This window comes from Nycticebus coucang, chromosome 3, assembly GCF_027406575.1.
Source record: "Nycticebus coucang isolate mNycCou1 chromosome 3, mNycCou1.pri, whole genome shotgun sequence".
Classification (NCBI taxonomy): domain Eukaryota; kingdom Metazoa; phylum Chordata; class Mammalia; order Primates; family Lorisidae; genus Nycticebus; species Nycticebus coucang.
In genome coordinates this window covers 15,316,938-15,340,248 of record NC_069782.1, presented here as the reverse complement: position 1 = coordinate 15,340,248, position 23,311 = coordinate 15,316,938, and the positions used below count along the sequence as shown (strand labels likewise).

At 41.9% G+C, this 23,311-nt stretch overlaps 1 protein-coding gene across 1 annotated transcript; it reads left to right on the top strand.

Moving 5' to 3' along the window:
• The first annotated feature begins 4,840 nt into the window (after positions 1 to 4,840).
• Positions 4,841 to 23,030, top strand: PWP1 (PWP1 homolog, endonuclein). Its single transcript, XM_053582735.1, has 15 exons — positions 4,841 to 5,037; positions 7,446 to 7,504; positions 7,629 to 7,813; positions 10,233 to 10,318; positions 10,746 to 10,842; positions 11,359 to 11,469; positions 12,627 to 12,757; positions 13,292 to 13,353; positions 15,519 to 15,615; positions 16,550 to 16,611; positions 17,783 to 17,894; positions 19,420 to 19,510; positions 19,616 to 19,737; positions 21,057 to 21,162; positions 22,036 to 23,030. The coding sequence occupies exons 1-15, from the start codon at positions 4,966 to 4,968 to the stop codon at positions 22,143 to 22,145; spliced, it is 1,503 nt and encodes a 500-aa protein (XP_053438710.1). The 5' UTR covers positions 4,841 to 4,965; the 3' UTR covers positions 22,146 to 23,030.
• Positions 23,031 to 23,311: the final 281 nt, after the last annotated feature.

Sequence of the window (23,311 nt, the reverse complement as noted above, 5' to 3'; positions counted from 1 at the left end):
AACCACGCTCAGAATCCTCTGAAATAAAGCCAAGGCCTTTCCCTTTTGGCCTCATGGGGGAAGAGATGAAAGCTTTTGTTCAACCTGTCTTTCCTCTGCTTCTTACAATTTCATCCATTTCCCTGTCCCCTCAGAAATTTCTGTTAGTGCCACGGAGGTAGGTAGAGACGGCAAGGTTGTGACCGATTTCTTTATATCTAGGGCTTTGGTGAAAGCCTCCACTTCTCACCTGGGTACATATTTCTGTCTTCTCTTCTAAGAAGAGGCTGTGGGGGCTTGGGAGGAACCACACAGGGCTTCGGTTGGAAAACCCAGGCTCTGTCCCCCATTTTGTTTATTTATTTATTTTTTGCAGTTTTTGGCTGGGGCTGGGTTTGAACCAGCCACCTCCGGCATATGGGGCTGGCGCCCTACCCGATTGAGCCACAGGCACCGCCCTCATTTTGACTCGTCTATGACCTTTGTCTTTTTATTCCCCAGTCTTCTCAGCAGTGGTAGATTACATATGGACACACATTCTTTACAGACCCTTCCATCAGGAGATGGCATCTTTCCTACCTCCCTAGATCCGCAGCCAGCCAGCACTCTCATCCAAGTCACCATCATCTTCCCGACTGCTGCAAAATCTTCCTCAAATTCACAAGCTTTCCCCACTTCCCCTGGCAAACAACACACAGGAGGTCTGATGACCTGAAACGTGGGTTGGATTGTCATTCATCACTCTACGTCCCTGCTCACAGTCCCGGGCCTGCCTGACCACCAACAGCAAGATGGCACCATCCGGCTCCCTGTCACCTCCCTGCCCTCTCTGCTCCTTGTTTACACTGCTCCAGCCTCACATCTTAGATTGTGACCCTGGTCCCACACAGCTGGTCAGCTGGAAAAGACTGAAGCAGAAGACCAAAGTAGAACTTGAGTTAGAAAGCTTAAGAGTTGAGGCGACCTGGGGTCCGATATCCCTCTGAAAGCAGTGTGTCAGAATCTTTGGTGATATTTGGGAAATTTTCTTTTATAATATTCTCTAGTATGGCTTCCATTCCTGTGGGGCATTCTTCTTCCCCTTCTGGGATTCCTATAACTCGTATGTTGGAGCATGAATCCTATGTACTCAATTTTGATATGAGGACAATTAATGACAATTAAGGTTATGGGGGGGAGGCAGAAAGAGGGACGGAGGGAGGGGGGTGGGGCCTTGGTGTGTGTCACACTTTATGGGGGCAAGACATGATTGCAAGAGGGACTTTACCTAACAATTGCAATCAGTGTAACCTGGCTTATTGTACCCTCAATGAATCCCCAACAATAAAAAAAAAAAAAAGAAAGCTTAAGAGATTGAAGTTTCACTTTAAGACAGATGCTGAAGCGTTTTGCAGAAGCTAGGTGAGACAGCAAGCTAAAACCTAGGGAAAGGAGTTTTTCCAAGAAGTGGTGATGGTAATGGTGTCAAGGAGAAGAGTTTCTGCAGGAGGGTTAATGGTCAGAAACCTCAGCTGTCATCCAGCAACTGGAAAGTGAATTGAGCAAGACAGCCACCCCTCAGGCCACTGCACTGACAACATTTGCTTGCATACTTTAATTTTCCCTTGACTGTAGCCCTCTGATCCTTCATTATGTGGCAGTTCCTCAGGAGGGAAGGACCATGCCACATTCGTCTTTGTAGCTCCTTGTCTCCCAAACTGTGCTCTGCATAAAGATGGCAGAGACAATGTTTGGTGAATGTCACGAGCAACAGTCCTTCCAGCCAGTCAACCCCTGGTAGTAGCATCCCACGTTTCCTCGAGAGAATCTTCCTTCCCCACTCTCAACTCATGTGTTCCCTGGCTCCAGGGCTGGATACGTGCCTCAGGCCTAGCCAAGCCAAACATTACCTTCCTGGTCACAGTGGCTGATGGCCATTTCAAAACCAAAGAGACAAATGAGACCGAGAGAAGTAGAGAGAAAGGCAAATGCTTTTTCTGCTCAGGCTGCAAATAGTAAGGATGCTGCAAGCCTGATGCTGCTGAAGGCTTAAAATCAAGCCAACATAATGGAAGATGGAGACAAAATATGGGACAGGGGTCAAATGACAATGACAATGGTTTAAGCCCCTGGATCCAGCTGTGTCTGAAGCTATGGCATCGGACTCTTGAGTCATCTGAGCATATAAGTTCTTTTTTTTGCCTGAGACAATTATGGTAGGGTTATCCGTCACTTGAGTTTTAAAAAAGTCCTGACAGACCAAGGAACGGATGACTGAAATAGCAAGCAAGTCTGCCAGGTAACTTTGTAGCAGAAAGGTAAGAATTCTGCACTAGGAATCAGGATAACATCCTGCCAGTACCATGCGGCATTGGGCAGGTTCCCTAATGTCTTTGAACTTCAGTTTAGAACTCGAATTCATCCACTTATTCAACAAATAACTTACTGCCTTTGTGCTAGGAACTCTGCTAGGTGTTGGCAGATCTGTGGTTAACAAGACCCTCAGGACTCTTATCCTCATGACATTGAAAATTAAGTTTCGTTCTAGAAAAATAAAGTTTCTTTTTTGTACACCTGATTTTGTCACTGTAAAATTTGTTCGTGGTATAAGTCTCTAGCACTGATAACTGGTAGCTGTTATTATTCCTCCACTGCCTTTTCAGCTAATATTGTAAGGTTATCTAGAGGAGGGGCAAGAAACGGAGCCTCATATAATAGAGGAGGCCTTCACTGCCTTCCCAGCAACCATGGCCAATTAGAAATAATGTTTACGAGCTTAATTACATAGGACACTGAGCTAGAGGGTGTAACAACAGCCCAATGTGGGCCTGGGTTCAATCCCCTGGGACCTTTAACTCTAAGAATAGCCAACATGCCACCAAGTACTTTTTTTTTTTTCTGGCCTCTGGCAAAGAGGCTTTTCCGAGCTAAATGTGTTCATCAGCTCCCAAGAATCGGGCTTAGAAATAGAGCTACTTAAACTTGGATCTCTTTCAATTCTCATTATAAGGAGCTAATAATGCCTGCTACATTGGATTTTCATTTTTAAAGGGCATAGTTTGGGCTAAAGTGGCAGTATGTCAAAAATAAGTCCTACAAAAGAGGGTGAGTTTAGCAGGCCCAAGATAGGCGGAGTCCTAGCGTACCTCCTAGTCTTTGATTTATTCACTCATTTGACAAATATTTATCAAGCACCCACTGTGAACCAGGCACCATACTGGGTGCAGCAGCAAACCAGACCGGGACTGGGCCATCATGGAGCAGTAGCCAGCTCATAGGGGGGCAACCCCCAGAAAGAAAAGGCCCAGGGTCAAATACTCAAACACAAATACACTCCCATGTAGCAGGTGAGGCCACCTAAGCCCAGGAAGGTGTGACTAAGTCAACCTCTACTAATACATCAGTTCACATGCTCCGCTCTAAACATAGCACAGATTCTCACCTGTTCATTATTATTGCTGTAGTCAATAATGACCTCAAAACTTAGAGATTTGTTACTTAACTCCACTAAACCGTACTGTTAAATTCTATGTTACAGATATTTTACCATACCAAAAAAAAATGGAGGGATAAAAAAAATAAAACAGTGGTTTGGGGCGGTGCCTGCAGCTCAAAGGAATAGGGCGCCAGTCCCATATGACAGAGGTGGCAGGTTCAAACCCAGCCCTGGCCAAAAACTGCAAACAACAACAACAACGAAAAAAAACAGTGGTCTGAAGCAACCATGTTACTGTAAAGCGCACAGATTCTACAGGTCAGAACACTGGGCAGGGCACAGTGAGAATGGCTTGTCTCTGCTCTGCCAAGGGCTGAACTGCAGCTGAGAAAACTGGAAGGCTGGGGGTGAGGAACGTCTGGGAGCTGGTTGGCTCTTTTATTTACATGCCTGGGTCAACTCAAAAACTAGGAGTGTCTACTTGAGCACCCACATGTGGCCTCTCCATGTGGTCTGCCTTCCACACAGCTTTGTGGCCTTAGGTTTCAGAACAGTGTTCCAGCAGCAGAAAAGAAAAAAAAACAAAAAAACGGCAAAACCTGCATCACATTTAAGACCAAATCTTGGAGGTGTCATTTCTGTCATATTCTATTAGTCAAAGCAGTCAGAAGCCTACCCGGATTCAAGGCTAACAGGTTCAGACTTTGAAGGAGGAGTATTAAATCCCATTGTAGAAAAACAAGTTAAGGATGATATTGTTGTGTCCATCTTTGAGAAACACAATCTGCCCTACCATTTTTCTAAATGGGCCAAAAGTTTGGAGAAACAAAGCACTGGAAGAGACCTTCATGAACACACAGACTAAGCAATGGTGAGCAATTTACTCGGGAGGATCCGTCCCTCAGGCTGGTGAGGGCCAAGGGTATCAGGCTTGGCATAGAGTTGGTGATAGAATAGTTCTATCACCTCTTAACCATGTGTGTGAACTCAGGGTAGTAAGGTATTGAAGCCCTGGAATCTCTCCATCTTTAAAACGAAAATAATTCTTTATCATATTTCATCAGTGTTATGAGAACCAAGTAAAATATTGTATGTAAAAATTAATTTGTTGCAAAAATGTCCAAAAATGGACAGCACAGAAGGACACCCCCTTTTTGACAAAGCAACTGAAGGAGGCTTATCTTTCTCATGACTTTTTCTCTATGGCATTCTCCTGTTCTTTTTGTTTGCCATTTTGAAGGTGGAACTTTGGCTCTGACTAAAGCCTACGGTCCCTCCACGAAGTCCGCAGACACTGCTACAAGCACTTTTGAAAAGCCTGGTCACCCTACTCAGTTCACATAGTCCCCCCCAGGGGCCACCTTGCCCTGCGGCTTCCGCTTCAATCCTGTCTCCGCCCCTTTCCCATTCGTCGCCCCGAGTGACGTCAGAAGCGGGCGCCGGCGCTACCGCAGCAAGTGCGCGCGCCTGCGCTCTGTTCTGGCGGTGGCCGAGTGGGGAATCGGGATCGTGCTGGTCTCCCTGCCGCTGCGGCCGGGTCTATACCCGGACCCGTCTGTAAGCTGGGGACCATGAACCGCAGCCGCCAGGTGACGTGCGTGGCGTGGGTCCACTGCGGCGTGGCCAAGGAGACGCCAGATAAGGTAAGGCCTGGTCTATGGGATTTAGAGGGAGCGGCTTCACGGCATGCAGGCTTAGCCCCGCCTGGGGAACGAACCCCGGAACGAGGGGACTTGGCCAGGCCAGTGTGACTGGCTCCGGGAGGCCGACTTTGGCCCGATTGTCGTGATCAGAGCTTGGTTCCTAGGGTCTGGAGGTCCTGGGCCTGAGCAGTCAGGGGCTGCGCCTCCTCCCTCGCCCAATCTCTTAGCCCAGCCTTGTGCCATATTCGCACGCACGTGGACTTCAAGAACTGGAAAGGGATTGGGTTACTGCTGTTTTGGATACGAAATACCCCCAGAGGCTTGACAACACCGTACCTTCACTCGCACCCCAGTGCATTTGCAGACATAACTGGGAAGACACACAAAGGGGAAAATTCTGCCTTCCACGCCTGTGCTCCAAGTTCGACACTGGTGTGGAGGTTAAGATGTCATTGAGGCTGGAAGTAGAGTTAGGAGTTTCTTGAAGTAATTCACATGAGATGATGATGGCAGTGGGGATGAGAGGTAAATGTGACACATTATGAAAAACCTACAGGAGTTGGAGACTATCAGAGGTGAAGGTTACTTAAGTAATTTATTCGTCAAATGCCAAGTGCTTTCTGCATGCCAGATATTGTTCAGGGTCCTAGGATAAGCATGAACAGAACAGAAAAGTCCCCCAACTCCCTTTGTGGAGTTGGCATATAAATATGGTATGTCAGCAGAAGTACTGTGAAAGAAGTAAAAGGGTTGATTTGAATGTAATTGAGTGGGACAATGATGACAGAGGTAGGGAAAGTGACAAGAGTGTGAGTAGCTTGAACATGGAGTTAACAGGAAGGAAGGGTTGGCATAGTCCCAGTAGTTTTAAATTCCACAGAGCACAGACCGTTTTATTCACCACTGTTTCTCTGGTGTTTGGCTGACAGTAGGCACTCAATGCATATTTACAGAATAGGAACAAAAAATTATTTCATATTAAAAATTGTTAAATGAGGAAACAGTTGTTAAAAAGAAGCATGTATCCTTTCAAATACTTAAAGACAGTGATTGTCAAATGAGGCTACACATTGAAAACACTTTGGAACCTTCAAAAATACTGATGCTTATTTGCCACTTCTGAGTATCATGATTGAATCAGTCTGGAGTGTAGTCTAATATTTTTAAAAGATCACCTTTCCTAGAGGATCTTTTAGAAATGAATGTGCTGACAGGTTTGGAAACCACTGTTTGAAGAGTTTATAGGAAGAAGAGATTGAATTTATTTTATGAAATCCCAGAAAGGAAAACTTGGACCAACAAGAGAAATTGGACAAATAAGTATGCCTGAGCCGTAAGGTAGAAGGATGACTTGAGGTCAGAAGTTTTAGACCAGCCCCATCTCTTTAAATTTTTTTTAATTAAATTAAAAAATTTTTTAATTCTTTAATTGCTGGAGCTATTCCACAGAGAAAAGTCATTCTCAAGAGAATTTCCATATTACTAGAGGCATGTTAGTAAAAGCTGGGTGATTGATTGATTGATCATCGATTATTTAGCATTGCCACTATGGGCCAAGCACTGAACTATGTGCTTAGGTCTGTTTCTGTCTTCAAAGAGCTCACTGTTTAGTAATGATGGGGTGTTCTAAAGGTACTAAAGCATTGAATAAGTAAGGGAATGTTGGTTTTCAAGTAGAAAGAGTGACTTCAGTTTGAACTTGTTAATGTAAAAGATGTCCAAGTGAGAAGTCTTATAGACAGTTGGGGAAGAACTGAAGTATAAGATGAGAAAGTAAAGGGTGGCGCCTGTGGCTCAACGGAGTAGGGCGCCAGCTCCATATGCCGGAGGTGGCGGGTTCAAACCCAGCCCTGGCCAAAAACTGCAAAAAAAAAAAAAAAAAAATAGATGAGAAAGTAAAGTTTGGAGTTATCAGTTCAGAGGTGGTAATTTTAGTGTTTGAATGAACGAGTTTTGCAAGGACTTGAGCCTGGCATGTGGCTATTTAGCAGTGATAATAGGGAAAAGAACAGAGGACCAATGCAAGGATGGTTTATTAAGGGATGCTCACAGGAAAGGAGAGAGGGGTGCTCTAGAAGGAGCCAGAGACAGTTAAAATAAAACCAGGTGGGCTGCCACAGAGACACTTTATAAAAATCATTCTTTCTTTCTTTCTTTTTTTTTTTTTTTTTAAAACAGAGAGAAGTATAGTAGATTGAGCCTAATTTTTGAACAGTTTCAAGGTGGGAAGGGATCTTAGTTGTAAGCATCCTATAAAAACTCCATTTCTGTTAAATATAGAGTCTGGATTGAGTTTGATTATTGATGACATCACTTGAAGTTTTATTACTTTTGTTTGCAGACTTCTTTTTAATTCAAAAACTTTCTTTCTTAAATCTATTGTAATGAATTACTTGCCTCTCTTCTAGGTAGAGCTAAGTAAAGAAGAAGTAAAGCGACTCATTGCTGATGCCAAGGAAAAACTGCAGTAAGTTTAGGAATGTTGAAGGCTATAGTAAAGCACAGATGACACATATATCTTAAATAACGATGTTATTGGAAAGTGCCATTTGAATGGTTTTTTTTTTTTCTTTTTGTCTTCATTCTCATAGAGGAGAAGGTGGCAGTGATGAAGAGGAGGCAGGCCATCCTTCAGAAGATGGCATGCAGAGTGCACGCACCCAGGCTCGGCCAAGAGAGCCCCTGGAGGATGGTGACCCGGAGGATGACAGGACGCTAGATGACGATGAGCTGGCCGAGTATGACTTAGATAAATATGATGAAGAGGATGATCCAGGTTAGAATTCATTTACTTTTATTTGTTTATGATTGCAAACTCAAAGCATTAGATGATGCTGTGCGTTCCAAAAGTTTACTCTGAGATTTTACTGTCCTTGACATCAACTATGTAATCTACTTCAAGATTTATACAGAGATCATGTTTCCTAAGCTAGTTTAAAAAGTAAGCTCTAACCCACTAATCTAAGCTGTAAATTTAAGATCTAGAAAAAATTAGTTGCATGTATCAGGTATAGTAATCTGGAACCCGCTTGTGAGTTTTTGTGTGCAATTTTACTATAGTTGAACTTTATTCTATATACCTTTTTTCTCAACTGCAATCAGTTTTTTCAGAGTACAGTAGTCCCCCATGTTGAGGAAAATAATATGCTTTTTATGATTTGCTTTGAGCAGTTCCAGAGAGGGAAAAGAGGAAGGGTAAAAAAAAAAGAAAGAAAGAAATTGAGAAAATATTGTTAATTGTCAAAGCTAGGTGGTACAAGGTTCATTATGTCCTCTCTACTTTTGTTTGAGCTTGACAATTTCCATAATAAAAAGTTTTAAAAATCACTAATATGTGGCTAGATGGTGAGCTCAGTGAGAAGAGCCGTGTGCTGGCGTGTTTGAAGCATTTCTGTGTTCTCTGGTCTTTGTTGGGTATAGGAAGACCGGTAAATAATGGACAGGGAAAGAGAGATTGAGGAAGACCAAAGTAGTCAGGGTGAAAGTTAGCAGACTTGGCCTGGATGCCTCAAATGGGGCATGTTTAAGCCTTGCAGATAACATCATGGAGGTAGAACTGGGCTAGACAAGAGGAATGTTTAATGCAATGTAGCGATCTATAAGAAGTATTTCATGTCAAAGCAATGTTGAGCTTGACCTAATGTGTATTATGGGGAGAGGAAACAGCTTGGATAAAGACCAGAAGTGGGAGAAATGCTTGGCAAATTGATATGTGTGAGTGAAGCACTGAGAGGATGGATGGGGAGTTGGGGAAAAAGTCTAGAAAGACTTGTTGGGTCCCAGTGAGCTTAGAATACCAGGCTGAGGAATCTCTGTGTTCTCTGCAGAGGAAAATCATTGAAGGTTTCTGTGCATGGGACATGTGATGATTAGATATAAATTTTAACTCTGGGCAGTAGTGAAGAGTGGATTGGGAGATGCGGTTAACCTCTCTCTCCCTGGAGGAGCAGAAGACTTAAGATGAATTAGGCCAGAGGCAGTAAGGACCTGGCTTGGGGCACTAGGGATGAGGAGAAGGGCATGAAAGAAAGAGATCGCAGAGGTAGCTGGGAGTTTTGCATCATACTCACAGATGGCTTTCTTCCGGAATTGTACCCCTACTTTTCATTGTATTTTCACTGGTATGTCTCTTTTCCTCCAGACAAGAAGTAACCTTGGCTTTTTTGCTCCATTTATATCAAATTTTACTGTTGTTTATATATTTTTTCATCTAGATATTCACTCCTCATTCCTCATTCGCCTGGCCATCTGTCTGGTACACTACTGCAAACCTCATTTTTCTTTTTGCAGTACTGAGAACGTATTACCTCCATTACCAGTGGCACACAGCTGGTGGAAAAGTGATGCTGCGGTTTGAACAGGCTTTCGCTCTAAAGCCTCTGTTATTTTCAGTGTACTGCACCAGATGCAGTCCAGCAAATAGTGGTTTCCACTGGATTCTGGGTTGTGGGCCCCAACCTTATTAGAGACACAGATCCTGGGAATACAGAGCAGGGAAGAGCCTAGAGAGGTGGCACTCAGAATCCGCTCTTTCTCAGGTGGTAGAAATTCCCTTCTCTGTCATATATGTGGTATCAGATGTTCAGGACCCTTCAGTCCTGCCTTAAAGTAGCTTCCTCTAACAATTCCTTTTCCCAAGTTACATTACTCTGGGTCTACTCTGTGCCATGCCATGAAAGAATAATTGCATTTTCAAGTAAATTTAGTGGAAAAGGTCTACAGTATTTTTTTTTCATATTTATAAGGCATCGTATCTATAGTTCTGAGAGTGCATGCAGTAAGCAGGCTTGCTGAAGTTCGTGAAGTCTGTCATTTCTCTGTCTTATTTATCTGCGTTGGATTCAGGGTTATTTTATTTCCAGGTTCTCAAGGCTTTTTCTCTGTAGCACCTTCAATCATGATTGAAGGAGCAAGCTAGAAAATATGAAGAGAGCTCTGTGTTCTCCCAGATTTAATTTCTTCATTGGAAGACTGTAAATTCTAAGACTATCAGAAATGCCTTTCAAAGGTCAATTATAAATGGCTTTTAAATTCCTGCTTGTAACTATGCAGTTTCCTTTCCCAAGAATGGATGATTCAGCGTTAGTTATATGATAGATGGTTGGCTCTAAGTCCAAAGATAGGTGTTTAAAAAAAAAAATGTTTTTGTCCAAGTGACTGTTTTATTCATTTCAATTTGTGAACAATTCTTACAGATGCTGAGACTCTTGGCGAATCTCTCTTGGGTCTTACGGTCTACGGGAGTAATGATCAAGATCCTTACGTTACTCTGAAAGACACAGTAAATATTTACATCACTTTTCTAATTATGCTTATTTTTAATTTTTAAAATTGTATTTTTAGAGACAGGGTCTTTGTTTCCCAGGCTGAAGTGTAAGGGGGCAGTCATAGCTCATTGTAACTTTAAACTCTTAGACTCAAGCGGTCCTCCCACCTCAGCCTCTAAGAAGCTGGGCTTATAGGAGCACACTACCATGCCCAGCTAATTTTTTGTTTTTTTTGTAGAGACAAGAGATCTCACTGTGTTGCCCAGGCTGGTCTCAAATTCCTAGTCTCAAGCTGTCCTCTCACCTGAGTTTCCCAAAGCACAGGGATTACAGGCATAACACTGAGTCTTCATGTGGGACTAGCTAATTATGCTCTTAAGTGTTTAAGAAATCTTACTGAATATCTACTTCCAGCCAACGACTTATTTTCTCTCTACTTAGGAACAATATGAACGTGAAGATTTCTTGATTAAACCCAGCGACAATCTTATAGTTTGTGGCCGAGCTGAACAGGACCAGTGCAATTTAGAGGTGCATGGTAAGTGAAGCAAATCCCTTACTAAAAGGTTGTCTAAGTGATATTAAAATAATAACTGTAATACTTACTATTATGAGATTTCAGGTGCCAGATCCTGTTGTACTTCATTTAAATTAGTTACATAGTTAAATTCTGTACAGCCTACCGATTTCCTCTCTGTGATACCAATAGGAGCGATAATGCTTAAAGTGAGACACACTTAATGACATTGGAAGGAAATTCAGAAGCCATTAGTCCTAGGTAAAAATTCTGCCTATCCAATTTATTCCCAGGATGTAGCCTGCCCCAAAGGGGAGCATGGACCTTGACAGATATGCCGCCTGCATGCTTGCCAGATAAGTGGCCCTGTCTTCTAGTTCACTCATTATAGCAAACAAACACTCATAAGGTCTCTACCAGGAACACTTATTTTATCTTCTAAAGAGAGAAAAGAGAAAGTCTGTTCTTTTCAGTGGGTAGTCATTTTTGATGACTATTACTCTGATGTAATGACATATCTTTTTCCAATCTTTTCAGTTTATAATCAAGAAGAAGACTCTTTTTATGTACACCACGATATACTCTTGTCTGCGTATCCTCTGAGTGTGGAATGGCTGAATTTTGATCCTAGCCCAGATGATTCTACTGGTAATTAGAAAATTTGAGATTGCTCAATGCTTCTTAGTCCCATGTGCTTTTTCCTACCTACATAAATTATGTGTTCTCTTTAATGTTTTCAGAATTATTGCTGATAGTGTTACTATATGAAGTTTTTAGCACACCATCACTTAGTTGCTTGGGGTCTGTATATCTCCGGGCTTCAGATATAAGCTGAGGAAGTTGCTACTCCAATGTTGGCTGAGGGACAGGACCTGAAAGCCTTTTGGGCTGTGCACTGTTAACGTCCCGTGAAGACTCAGTGTAAAGTGGCATGCTGAGTCTGATGTTACCAGCTTTAGTTAAGCGGCATAATCTGTTTCAGAAAACATCAGATAAAACTAAAGTGAAGAGGCTTCACAAATAATTAGATTCTTACGTTAGTCTTTTTTTCTTTTTCTCTGAAGACAGAATCTTACTTTGTCGCCTTCGGTAGAGTGCCATGGTGTCATAACTCAAAGCAACTTCAAACTCTTGGGCTCAAGTGATTCTCTTGCCTCAGCCTCCCAAATAGCTGGGACTACAGGTGCCCACCACAATGCCTGGCTATTTTTTAGAGATGAGGTCTTGCTCTTGCTCAGGCTGGTCTTGAACCTATGAGCTCAGGCAATCTGCTAGCCTTGACCTCCCAGAAAGCTGGGATTACAGGCGTGAGCCACCATGCCTGGTTCACATTAGTTTTTTTAACCACGTCTGCACACTATTAGTTGCCCCTGTCTATACTTGTTAATAAAACCTTGGAATACTGATAATACTGATGTCTTACATCTTATTTGCAAGGTTTGTTCACATTCTCATCTGATCTTTATCCCCATAAGACCCCATAAAGGAGTAAAGGAGGGATCGTTCTCATTGTATAAGTAAGGATACTGGGGCCAAGAGATCGAATCTTTTTTACTCAAATTGTGGTTCATGGACTAACAATAGTGCAGCACTTGGCATCGCCTGGAAGCTGGCTCAGGCCTACTCAAGAACAGCTGAAGTGGAATCTGCATCTTAACAATATTCACCCGATGCCTGTGCATGTTTACATGTGAGAAGCGCCGCTCTAGCCCATTACTCAGTCTGCAGTGTAACGTATTTGATTAGAAGTTATGTGTGCCTTTCTTTTTATTTTGTAATCCTAAGTGCATTGTCTCTTCGTATAGGAAATTACATTGCTGTAGGAAGCATGACACCTGTTATTGAAGTGTGGGACCTCGATATAGTGGACTCTCTAGAACCCGTCTTCACACTTGGAAGTAAACTTTCAAAAAAGAAGAAAAAGAAAGGGAAGAAGGTAAAGGACTTAACAGATGTTTGATGACAAGTGGAGATAAGTTTTCTGGGGAGTAGGCAGTGGGGGATGTGAGGAACATACAGAGGGTGCCGATGTCTAGATAACCATGTATTCATTTCTTTAGCTTTTTAAACTGTTGAGTTTTCAGGGGATGGGGAGCGATATTAATGTTTTCAGAATTATAGTACCTAGATTAAGAACTACTATAGCTGGGCCTAGTAGCACACACCTTATTTCCAGCAGTTTAGGCAGCTGAGGGAGGAGGATTGCTTGAGTCGAGGGGTTTGAGATTAGCCTGGGCAATGTAGCAAGACCCTGTTTCAAAAAAATAAACAAACAAAAATAAAAGAACTACTTTAGTTTTTTCCCTGTAAAGAATATTTATCATGGGTACCTAACAGGGAGACAAGGTATTTACTTCTCAGTTCTTCAAGCAAGTTAAATAATATTAAGATTTAAAAACCTTGCAAATTAACATATCGATTTTATAATGGGGGACTTTAAAACAAAAAGTAATTAAAACAATTATTACAGAGTTCCTCAGCAGAAGGGCATACTGATGCTGTCCTTGACCTTTCATGGAATAAGCTAATCAGGTAAAAAGAAATGCCATTTGAACGATTGTGAAAGACTGTCACCACGTGGTCGTAGTCTGCTACGCCTGCCCCTGTATCCTGTGTCGTGGGCTCTTGGGTCTGTCCTGTCTTCCTTTCCTATGGTGGTGTTCTGGGCAGGAGCTCTGCTGTCTGTATCTTTGTGTCCCCCACATCAGCCACCAGCTCTTCGTTTAGGTGCTCATGACATGTTGGTGACTGAGTGTGGTCCTCCCCACCACTACTAGAAAAACAGCAGCGTGTGTTGCAGTGCCGTGGGGGTGAGCGGGTAGGGACAGGATTGTATTTCTTCCCAGAACACATTTTTCTAACCTCATTTAGTTTTCTTTCACATGTCTACATTCTCTTTTATTCGTTCTTTTTTAAGTTATGGCAAAATATGTAAAACACAGAATTTACCCCTTTAATTCATCTTAAGTCTACAGTTCAGTGGCTTTCAGTACAATCAGGTTGTTAGACGGCCATCACCACCATCCAGCTCCAGAATTGCTCCATCTTCCCAGACTGAAACTTCATACCCTTTAAACACTAACTCCCCATTGCCCCCTACCCACTGACAGCCACCTTTCTATTTTCTGTCTCTGAATTTGACTGCTCTGAGTACTTCGTGTGAGTGAAATCATACAGTATTTACTTCTTTGTGACTGGTTTGTTTCACTTAGTCTTCAACTTCATCCATTCGTAGTATGTGTCAGAGTTTCCTTCCTTTTTAGAGCTGCGTAATGCTTCCTTGTGAGTGTATCCGACATTGTGTTATCCATCCATCCATCAGCAGACACTGCGTTGCTTCTACCTTTTGACTGCTGCAGATAATGCTGCTATGAACATGGGTGTGCACTTACCTGCTCAAGTCTCAGCTTTTGGTTCTTTCAGGTTATGTACTCAGAAGTGTTACTGTTGGATTTCATAGTAATTCTGTTTTTAATTTTTTGAGGAGCCGCCATACTGTTTTCCAGAGTGGCTGCATCATTTTACGTTCCACCAGTAGTTCACACAAGAGTTCCAATTTCTCCATATTCTCCCGACATTTGTTATTTTCTATTTATTTATTTTATAATAGCTGTTCTAATGGCTGTGAAGTGGTATCTCATGGTGGCTTTCATTTGCATTTCTGCATAACTAGCGATGGTGGCGTCTTTGGGTATGTCTTCTTTGCAGGAAGTGTTTATTCAAGCCCTTTGCCCATTTTTTAATTGTGGTGGTTTTGGAGTTGGAGCGGTCGGAGTTCTCATAACTTCTGCATACTAACCTCTTATGAAATGCATGATTTGCACATATTTTCTCCCATTCTGTGGGTTGTCTTTTCACTTTCTTGATGGTATCATTTGCAGTACAAGTTTTTCATGTCAATGAAGTCTGCTTTTATCTGTTTATGTCTTTTGTTGCCTAACTCAAGGTCATGAAGATTTACATCTTTGTTCTCTTCTGATAGTTTTATAGTACTGGCTCTTATATTTACGTCTGTGATCCATTTTGAGGTTTTTTTGTGTGTATGTAGTATGATGTAGGGTCCATCTTCATTCTTTCAAATGATACTCAATTGGTCCCTCAGCCATTTGTTGAAAAGACAGTTCTTTCCACCATAGAACATTTAATTGTCTTGGCGCCCTTCTCAAAAATCAGTGACCGAAATTTAAGGACTTATTTCTGGACTCTTAACACTATTCCATTAATCCTGATGTCTGTCCTTATGCCAGTACCACATTTTGTGATTATTGTAGCTTTTCAGTACGTCTTAAAATCAGGACATGTGAGCTTTCCAATTTGCTCTTCTTTTTTTAGTATACTTTGGCTATTTTGAGTCCCTTGCATTTCCACATCAATTTTAGAATCAGCTTATCACTTAATGCAAAAAAATAGCCAGGATTTTGAAAGGAATTGGTTGAATCTGTAGCTCAGTCTGTAGATGTAGTGTTTCTACATTATTAACAAAATTGTCTTCCAGAACATGAACGTGGGTGCCTTTCTGTTTATTTACTTTTTGTTTTAGCAATCATTGGTAGCTTTCATTATGTAAGTCTTATGCGTCTGTTGTTAAATGTATTCCTAAGTATTTTATTCTTTTTGATGCTATTGTAAATGCAGTCCTTCTCTTATATGCTCTTGATTTTTAAAAGATTACCTCATTTTATTGTTCCCTTTCTCAGAAATGTGTTGGCAAGTGCATCAGCTGATAATACTGTAATTCTGTGGGATATGTCCCTGGGGAAACCAGCAGCTAGCCTTGCTGTACACACTGATAAGGTATGGTGATTTAGTGAATCAGAGGGAATCTCAAAAATATGGGACAAGGCTCGGTGCCTGTAGCTCAGCAGCTAGGGCACTGGCCACATACACTGGGGCTGGCGGGTTCAAACCTACCCTGGGCCTGCTCAATAACAATGACAACTCCAAGAAAAACATAACCAGGCATTGTGGTGGGCACTTGTAGTCCCAGCTACTTAGGAGGCTGAGGCAAGAGAATCGAATTGCTTAAGCCCAAGAGTTTGAGGTTGCTGTGAGCTGTGACACCATGGCACTCTACCCAGGGCAACATAGTGAGACTCTGTCTCAAAAAAAAGAAAAGAAAAAACTGGGACAAATATTGGCTAAAAATAATTCCAACCTTTATATATGGCTTTTAATATAATTTTGTATGGCTTACAAAACACTTTACATATTCTATCATTGGATTTAAAAAAAACCGTGTGGTAGGTTTTAGAGGTGCAAAATGGGAGCAGGAACATTAGTGCCCTGAAACACATTTATAGAGGTTCCTTAAAGAGGGGCAGAGAGTGGGGTGTCGGTCACAGTGATTTTATAGAATCTAACAAATCCGTTCTTGTAGCAGGCCTGGGGGATCTAATTTACTAATGCACATTTTGGGACTTCTGGAGCCTGTGGAGTTGGCCCAGTGTATTCGACACTTCCCCTTTTTTCTTCCAAATGTCCTTTAACATTTGAGGGACATAGTATTCCACCAAAACCAGTTTGGGGAATGCTGCAGTGTGTCTTTTAAGTGCCATCTTTTACTTGGGAATATAGTTTGCCTTTTTGATTATGAAATTCATACATGTTTCTTTAAGTAGTACTGAATTTCAAAAGGAAAAAATGATAGAATCACTGCCAAATTGCTTCTTGCCAAAGATAACTTTACCAAGAGCAAACACAGATCTCTTCATTTGTTTCCTCCCTTTAGGTCCAGACTTTGCAGTTTCATCCATTTGAAGCACAAACTCTGATTTCTGGATCTTATGATAAGTAAGAAAGCACATCAGGCATTACTGCCACTCTGTTTTTATCCTCCGGAACTAATTCAGGAAGTGCCCCTTAGTGTGCAGACAAGGCCAGGCACAGTGGCTCATCCTTGTAATCCCTGCACTTTGGGGAGGCTAAGGCAGGAGGAGCAATTGAGGCCAGCCTTGGCAACATAGCAAGACTTCATCTCTCAAAAAAATAGAAAAATTAGCCAGATGTTGTGGGCACACTCCTCTGGACCTAGGGAGGATCACTTGGGCCCAGGAGTTTAAGAAATCAAAGTAAAGACTGACTACAAGTTGGTCTTAGCTTCTGCTTACCACCTTCAGACCCAATGTGTAAAAAAGGAGCACAGATCTGAAGGGAAACCCCCTGTGGTGAACTGCAGTGGCCCCAGCTCTTCACTTCTTCTTAAATCTGTGCCCTCTGTCATGCAGCATGGGAGTTCTTCCCACACATGTTCTCAGGTCACGGTCAGAAGCCCAGCAAGGATACCAAAGCCTCCTGATACCTAGTCTTACGACTAGTACTTTACTGTCTTGTTCTCTGGGCTAACTGGTCACATGGAGCAAGGAGATGGTCTCTGTCTTTACGGGAAAAACTCCCGTGTCATATGACAGAGGGCACAGACCCAGGAAGAAGTGAAGGCAAAAGAGATAGCAAAAGCTAAAACCAACTTGTAGTCAGTCTTTATTTTGATTTCTTATCCTTCTGAGAAGTGATATGTTTACATTTTTTAGTTGTGACTCATGCACAATTACAATAGTGTTGTTTCCCCCCAATATAATAACCTGGTTCAGAGAGTAAGTGTGGCTAAGGTGTGAGCTACATGGTTCAGAACTTGACCAGGGAAGGGGACATTAGAAATTGCCCTAGACTTTGGGAAATAGAGAGGATTCATCTTGTAAGTCATGACCTTACAGTTTGACCTATAGGCATTCAAGGCCACTGTGCCTTCACAGCCACCAGTGCCATCAAGAGTTAGGGCCAGAATCTACCAAATAGTGAAACTCAATTCATTTTTTTCTGCTTTATTTTAGAACCTTAAAACAGCCTTTAAATAACGGAATCTTGACTTTACGGTGCTGTTTTGTTACCATTTCATTATACATAAACGTAAAACACAGAGGAGAATTGAACTGTTCAAACTCTAATTTTGTCTGAATGTGTCCAGATCTGTTGCTTTGTATGACTGCCGAAGTCCAGAGGAAAGTCGTCGGGTGTGGCGGTTCAGTGGGCAGATCGAGAGGGTGACTTGGAATCACTTTTCACCTTGTCATTTTTTGGTAAGAATATACATGTTACTGTTTTGCTTGTCTAGGTACTAACAAGTTAAAAAAATCAGATATTTTTAAACAAGGGAATGGCTCAGCCAGAAAAAAATGCTGAGCATGTAAATGATTTTATGCTGGTTACAGTGGTTAACAATGCTGGCTAATTGTTAATCACTGTAAAGTATGTCACTTTTTTTTTTTTTTTTTTACTTATTGAGTTTGACCATTTTTTTCAGGGTACATTCCTTTGAAATATTAAGCATAAAATTATTTTTTAATGGTTAAATCAGTGAAAGAACATATTCTTTTAATTAAATCCTCATATTTAAATGGAGCTCCAGTGAATGAGAACACTAGCCTATTTAATTAATAACACTGGCTCCCAAATAGGAGGGAAAAAAAGGTAAAGCCTTTCTGTAAATGCCCTTAATTGTCTGTGGGATGACAGTTTTCCATGTAGCGTCAGTGAGATTCCACTGATATTTCAGTACATGGAGAAATAAAATCCAAGCTTTTATCCAGACAGGAAGACATAAACCCAGTACTTCCCAGTTTTCCTAAAGTAAATATGGAGTCCTTTGTAAAGGATGTAGAGTTTCTACAGATAGCTTTCATAAAAGCTATGGACAGTTTTAGTTAGCTTCCTGCAGTAATGGTTCTGAGACAGTCTCAGCTTTGTGCCCTTACTAGAGGAAATGCTGTTTCCAGCCAAGCTGCCTGAAGCCAGATTCCATTTTACAGTCAGGAATGAAGTTCAGTTATGGCTCAATGTTATACTTTGGCTCTCAGCAGTCAGGTTTACAAATTTCCTGAGGTTATCTGCTAACAAATGTCACAGATAGTAAAATCACAAATATTTAGGAAAGTAGGAGGTAAAATGGTTCACCTTCTCCCTCAATTGTCCTCTCTTGATCCTTTTTTCTTATACTAGCTATTGCTGTTAGCCCTTGTACAGGCTCGGGTCTCTGTCTCCCATCCTTGACTCTGTCTGTCATTTCCTTCTTGATTGTGTGACCACCCACTCTGATCTGCCTTTCAGTCCTCTTCTGATTGAATTTCTCTGTGGCCAAATTGAGTTTCGGCAGTGTTGATCTGTCCTGACATTCTTGCTTCTTCCCTCCTCCCTCTCTGACCCACTTCTGTGGGCTCCTCCTCAGCCTGCACCTGGAGTAGCCACGCTCACCAGGCTCCTGCTCTTTGACCTTTACACTCCCAGTGTCCCCTGTGCCCTCATGGATGTAACTCTCACCTCTGTGCCTCCACATCTCTAACCCCAGTCCCTACCTGCTTGCCACAGCACCATGCTCGTGTCCAGCAGCCACGTAGATACCTCAGCTGGATTAGTCCATATGATTATAAACTCAGCTCCAAAAGTAAATTCTTTATGGCTACATTAATTTCCGACAACAGCAATAAGAATTAGCTCCACCAGTTATGTTGGATATGTAGCTGATTTTTACGGTGGCTTATACTTTTTACCCATTGCTAAAGTTGGCTGTCCTGCAGCATGACCTGACCCGTCTTTTACTCTTTCCAGGCCAGTACAGATGATGGCTTTGTGTATAATTTGGATGCACGTTCAGATAAGCCAATTTTTACTCTTAATGCCCACAATGATGAAATCTCTGGTGAGCAAGAATACGTTTCTTTTATTAACTTAGGATTTAGTAAATATATTTTATATAGCAAACCTATATTTTAAAGTGAGATTCTCTGAACTTATCTTCCTATAGGTCTTGATCTAAGCAGTCAAATCAAGGGTTGTCTTGTGACTGCTTCAGCTGACAAATATGTGAAGATCTGGGATATCTTAGGTGATCGGCCAAGTCTAGTTCATTCTAGGGACATGAAAATGGTAAGAATTTCCCTGGGCATCTTTGTTCTCTGTTTATTTTGTTTCTGGCCTTGTCTTCCTTTGGGACTTGTATTGCTTGCCTTTTCTCTCTTAATCACTGCATTAAAGAATACGGATATGTTGGTCGGGCACAGTGGCTCACTCCTGTAATCCTAGCTCTCTGGGAGACTGAGGCAGGTGGATTGCTTGAGCTCAGGAGTTTGAGACCAGCGTGAGCAAGAGCAAGACCAAGACTCTGTCTACTCAGGAGGCTGGGGCAGGAGGGTCACTTGAAGCTAGAAGTTTGAGGTTGTTCTGACCTAGGCTGATGCCATGGCACTCTAGCCTGGGCAACAGAGCAAGATTGTCCCAAAAAAATTTTAAAAAGTAAAACCCAGGGCGGCACCTGTGGCTCAGTCGGTAAGGTGCCGGCCCCATATACCGAGGGTGGCGGGTTCAAACCCGGCCCTGGCCTAACTGCAACCAAAAAATAGCCGGGCATTGTGGCGGGTGCCTGTAGTCCCAGCTACTCGGGAGGCTGAGGCAAGAGAATCACTTAAGCCCAGGAGTTGGAGGTTGCTGTGAGCTGTGTGAGGCCACGGCACTCTACTGAGGGCCATAAAATGAGACCCTGTCTCTACCAAAAAAAAAAAAAGTAAAACCCAAAGCATTAAAAATTTTAAAAAGACTCAATAGTGACCTCTGGTGTCACCGTCAGTCATTTAAAAGGAGAGCTAATGTTTCTGGGAATACATAGCCAATATAGGTTTATTAAGAAATGTCTAATAGGGTCGGCGCCTGTGGCTCAGTCGGTAAGGCGCCGGCCCCATATACCGAGGGTGGCAGGTTCAAACCCGGCCCCGGCCAAACTGCAAAAAAACCAAAAAAATAGCCGGGCGTTGTGGCGGGTGCCTATAGTCCCAGCTTCTTGGGAGGCTGAGGCAAGAGAATCGCTTAAGCCCATGAGTTGGAGGTTGCTGTGAGCTGTGTGATGCCACGGCACTCTACCGAGGGCCATAAAGTGAGACTCTGTCTCTACAAAAAAAAAAAAAGAAATGTCTAATAGACTGATAACGAAGATGAGAGACCTGAGTGGTCAGAGCACACGCACGTCCCCATGGAATGGCCATCATGCTGAATATGTCTGGCTCTTTAGAACAGTAGTATACCTTTCATCTTGACTGCAAGCTGCATTTGCAGTGGGCTTGAAAGAGATACTGGTGAGTTGATTTTGAGTAAACATGTTAAGTCATAGATTCTTGGAGACAAGGGTAGGAATCTAGACATCATGGCTGTCTGGAAAGATAGGACCCCCTGACTTGCTATTCTTTGCTTTCCAGGGAGTTCTCTTCTGTTCTTCGTGTTGCCCTGATTTGCCATTTATTTATGCCTTCGGAGGTCAGAAAGAAGGGCTTCGGGTCTGGGATATAAGCACAGTCTCTTCAGGTAAGAATCCTTAGTATCACTTCTTTCTGAATGAGTTCTCAAGGACTAACACAGAACGTGTGACTTGAATACATTAGGTAGAGAGCGAAGGCAGTGTGGTCCACAGAGGAAATAGACAAGATCAAATGTAATTTGGAAGTGTTCATGTTCACAAATAAGCTTGTCTTCACACTTTAAGAGTAGATCATTTTAAATATCTATTACCATATTCAGGGAGTTGTGTGATTTAAAAAAAAGAAAAAGAAAAAAAATATGTACCTTAAAATTGAAAGATCTTCTGAGAAAGCTGGAAGGAAGTGGTATCAAAGAATGGCCCTTTCCTTCCCAGTTACCAAAATGTAAATAAATCTGCCCTTGTCTCAACTGCTTACTACTTTCAGGTAGTCTGCTGTGCTCTATTACCACAGCGATAATATATCCCCACCATATGATTCCTGAATCTTCCCTCCCATGCGGAAGGTTCCTTAGATTTTTCTGTGGTCATTCTGGAGTCATAGGGGGTGTGAGTGTGCACATACACACACTCTAAATCCAAGAGTGTCCGTGCTAGTCACATTAAAGAGGGAAATAATCAGAAATAAAATAAGGTAAGGAGGGACTCACTGTTATAAAGGATAGGACATCCGTTATCAAGCCAGATTAGATAAATCTTAGAGCAAATTAGACCATTTTTAGAAATGATTCATTTCATTCAGAACACTGACTTCTCAGTTTCTGGGTTGTTTACTTACTTTCCCATTTGTAAAGTGCTACTTAATATTTTCATAAACAATATTTCTGCCCCAGAGAACCTCATTGCTCAACATTTTAGTCTTTTTTTACACTGTACTCTTAACAGCTGATCTTATAGTTTCTCAACTGTTTGTGTTTTAGTAAATGAAGCATTTGGAAGACGAGAGAGGCTTGTTCTCAGCAACACAAGAAGTTCCTCTATTAATGGCCCTTTTGGGAGCAGGAGCTCAGACACACCAATGGAGTCTTAAGGAAGATCAGATAATTTCCAGTTTGGTTAAGCCTCATTGAGAGTTTTAAAAACCTGGCCTAAGAATGTTCCACGTGTAGCAGCAGCCATGCGGAGTGACTGAAAACTTGTCTTCAGCTGCCTGACATTGTGTTTGGCAGCTGCAGTGACAGACAAAGCTGGTCTTTGCCATTGTATTTCAGACAAGTGGTGTATAAGGCTCTTGTTGCATTTCTTAAAAAGAATAATAAAAAAGATTTTTTTTAAGTAATTCCTTAAACATACCATCTGTCACAGGTAAGCTAGGTTTGTTTAAAAAAAAAAAAAAGGGTGGTAATTTATAGTTTTAAAAGAGGAAAATCCTGTGATCTTACAAGGAGGATACACCTGGACCTGGAAAAGCTGTGATGTGGCGCCGGAATCCACAAACAGGCAGGTGCCGACAGACTCCACCTTCCTGACTGTTCTCAAGCTAATGCTTATGAGTTAGAAGTGCTCCCAGTGCTACTCTTAGAATTTGGTAAGTAAAAGTGACATGCAGTGTCTTGTCATGACCATTCATTCATTCATGCTCAAAAATAACAAATGTTCTGTGCTAGTGGTATTAAGGGTAAGGGGATGGGTGAGGATTCACTAAAATAAGGAAAATCTTCGCTCTCCGCCTAACAAGGGATCATTCTAATTATAGATTGTCTTTTTATTAAGTAGGAATTTTTAGCAGGTAGTAAAAGTTTGACTTACGAGGACCAACCCTCATTAGCCATTAATGTTTCCTGTGTGATTCATGAATGTGACTTCAGTGATTTTAGTGTTAATACTGCAGAATGTCATTGGTGTAGCATCTTGAACTCACTAAAACCTCTCTCTCTACAAGGGACAGATGTATGAATTAAAAAGGTTAAAGAATGGAGTGACTGCTTTGTTTTGATTTGGCTTTTAGATATCAAAACAAGACCCAGATCTCTAAAAATAACAGCTGTAGGGAAACCTCTCTCAGGTTTAAACTCAATAGTTAATTTTCTCTCAAATTTGATGTTTTTCCTATAAAGAATAGTTCTAAAAAATATATCTTTCCAGGACTTATTTCTCAGAAAAAAGTCTGAGCTATGGGCGGCGCCTGTGGCTCAGTCGGTAAGGCGCCGGCCCCATATACCGAGGGTGGCGGGTTCAAACCCAGCCCCGGCCAAA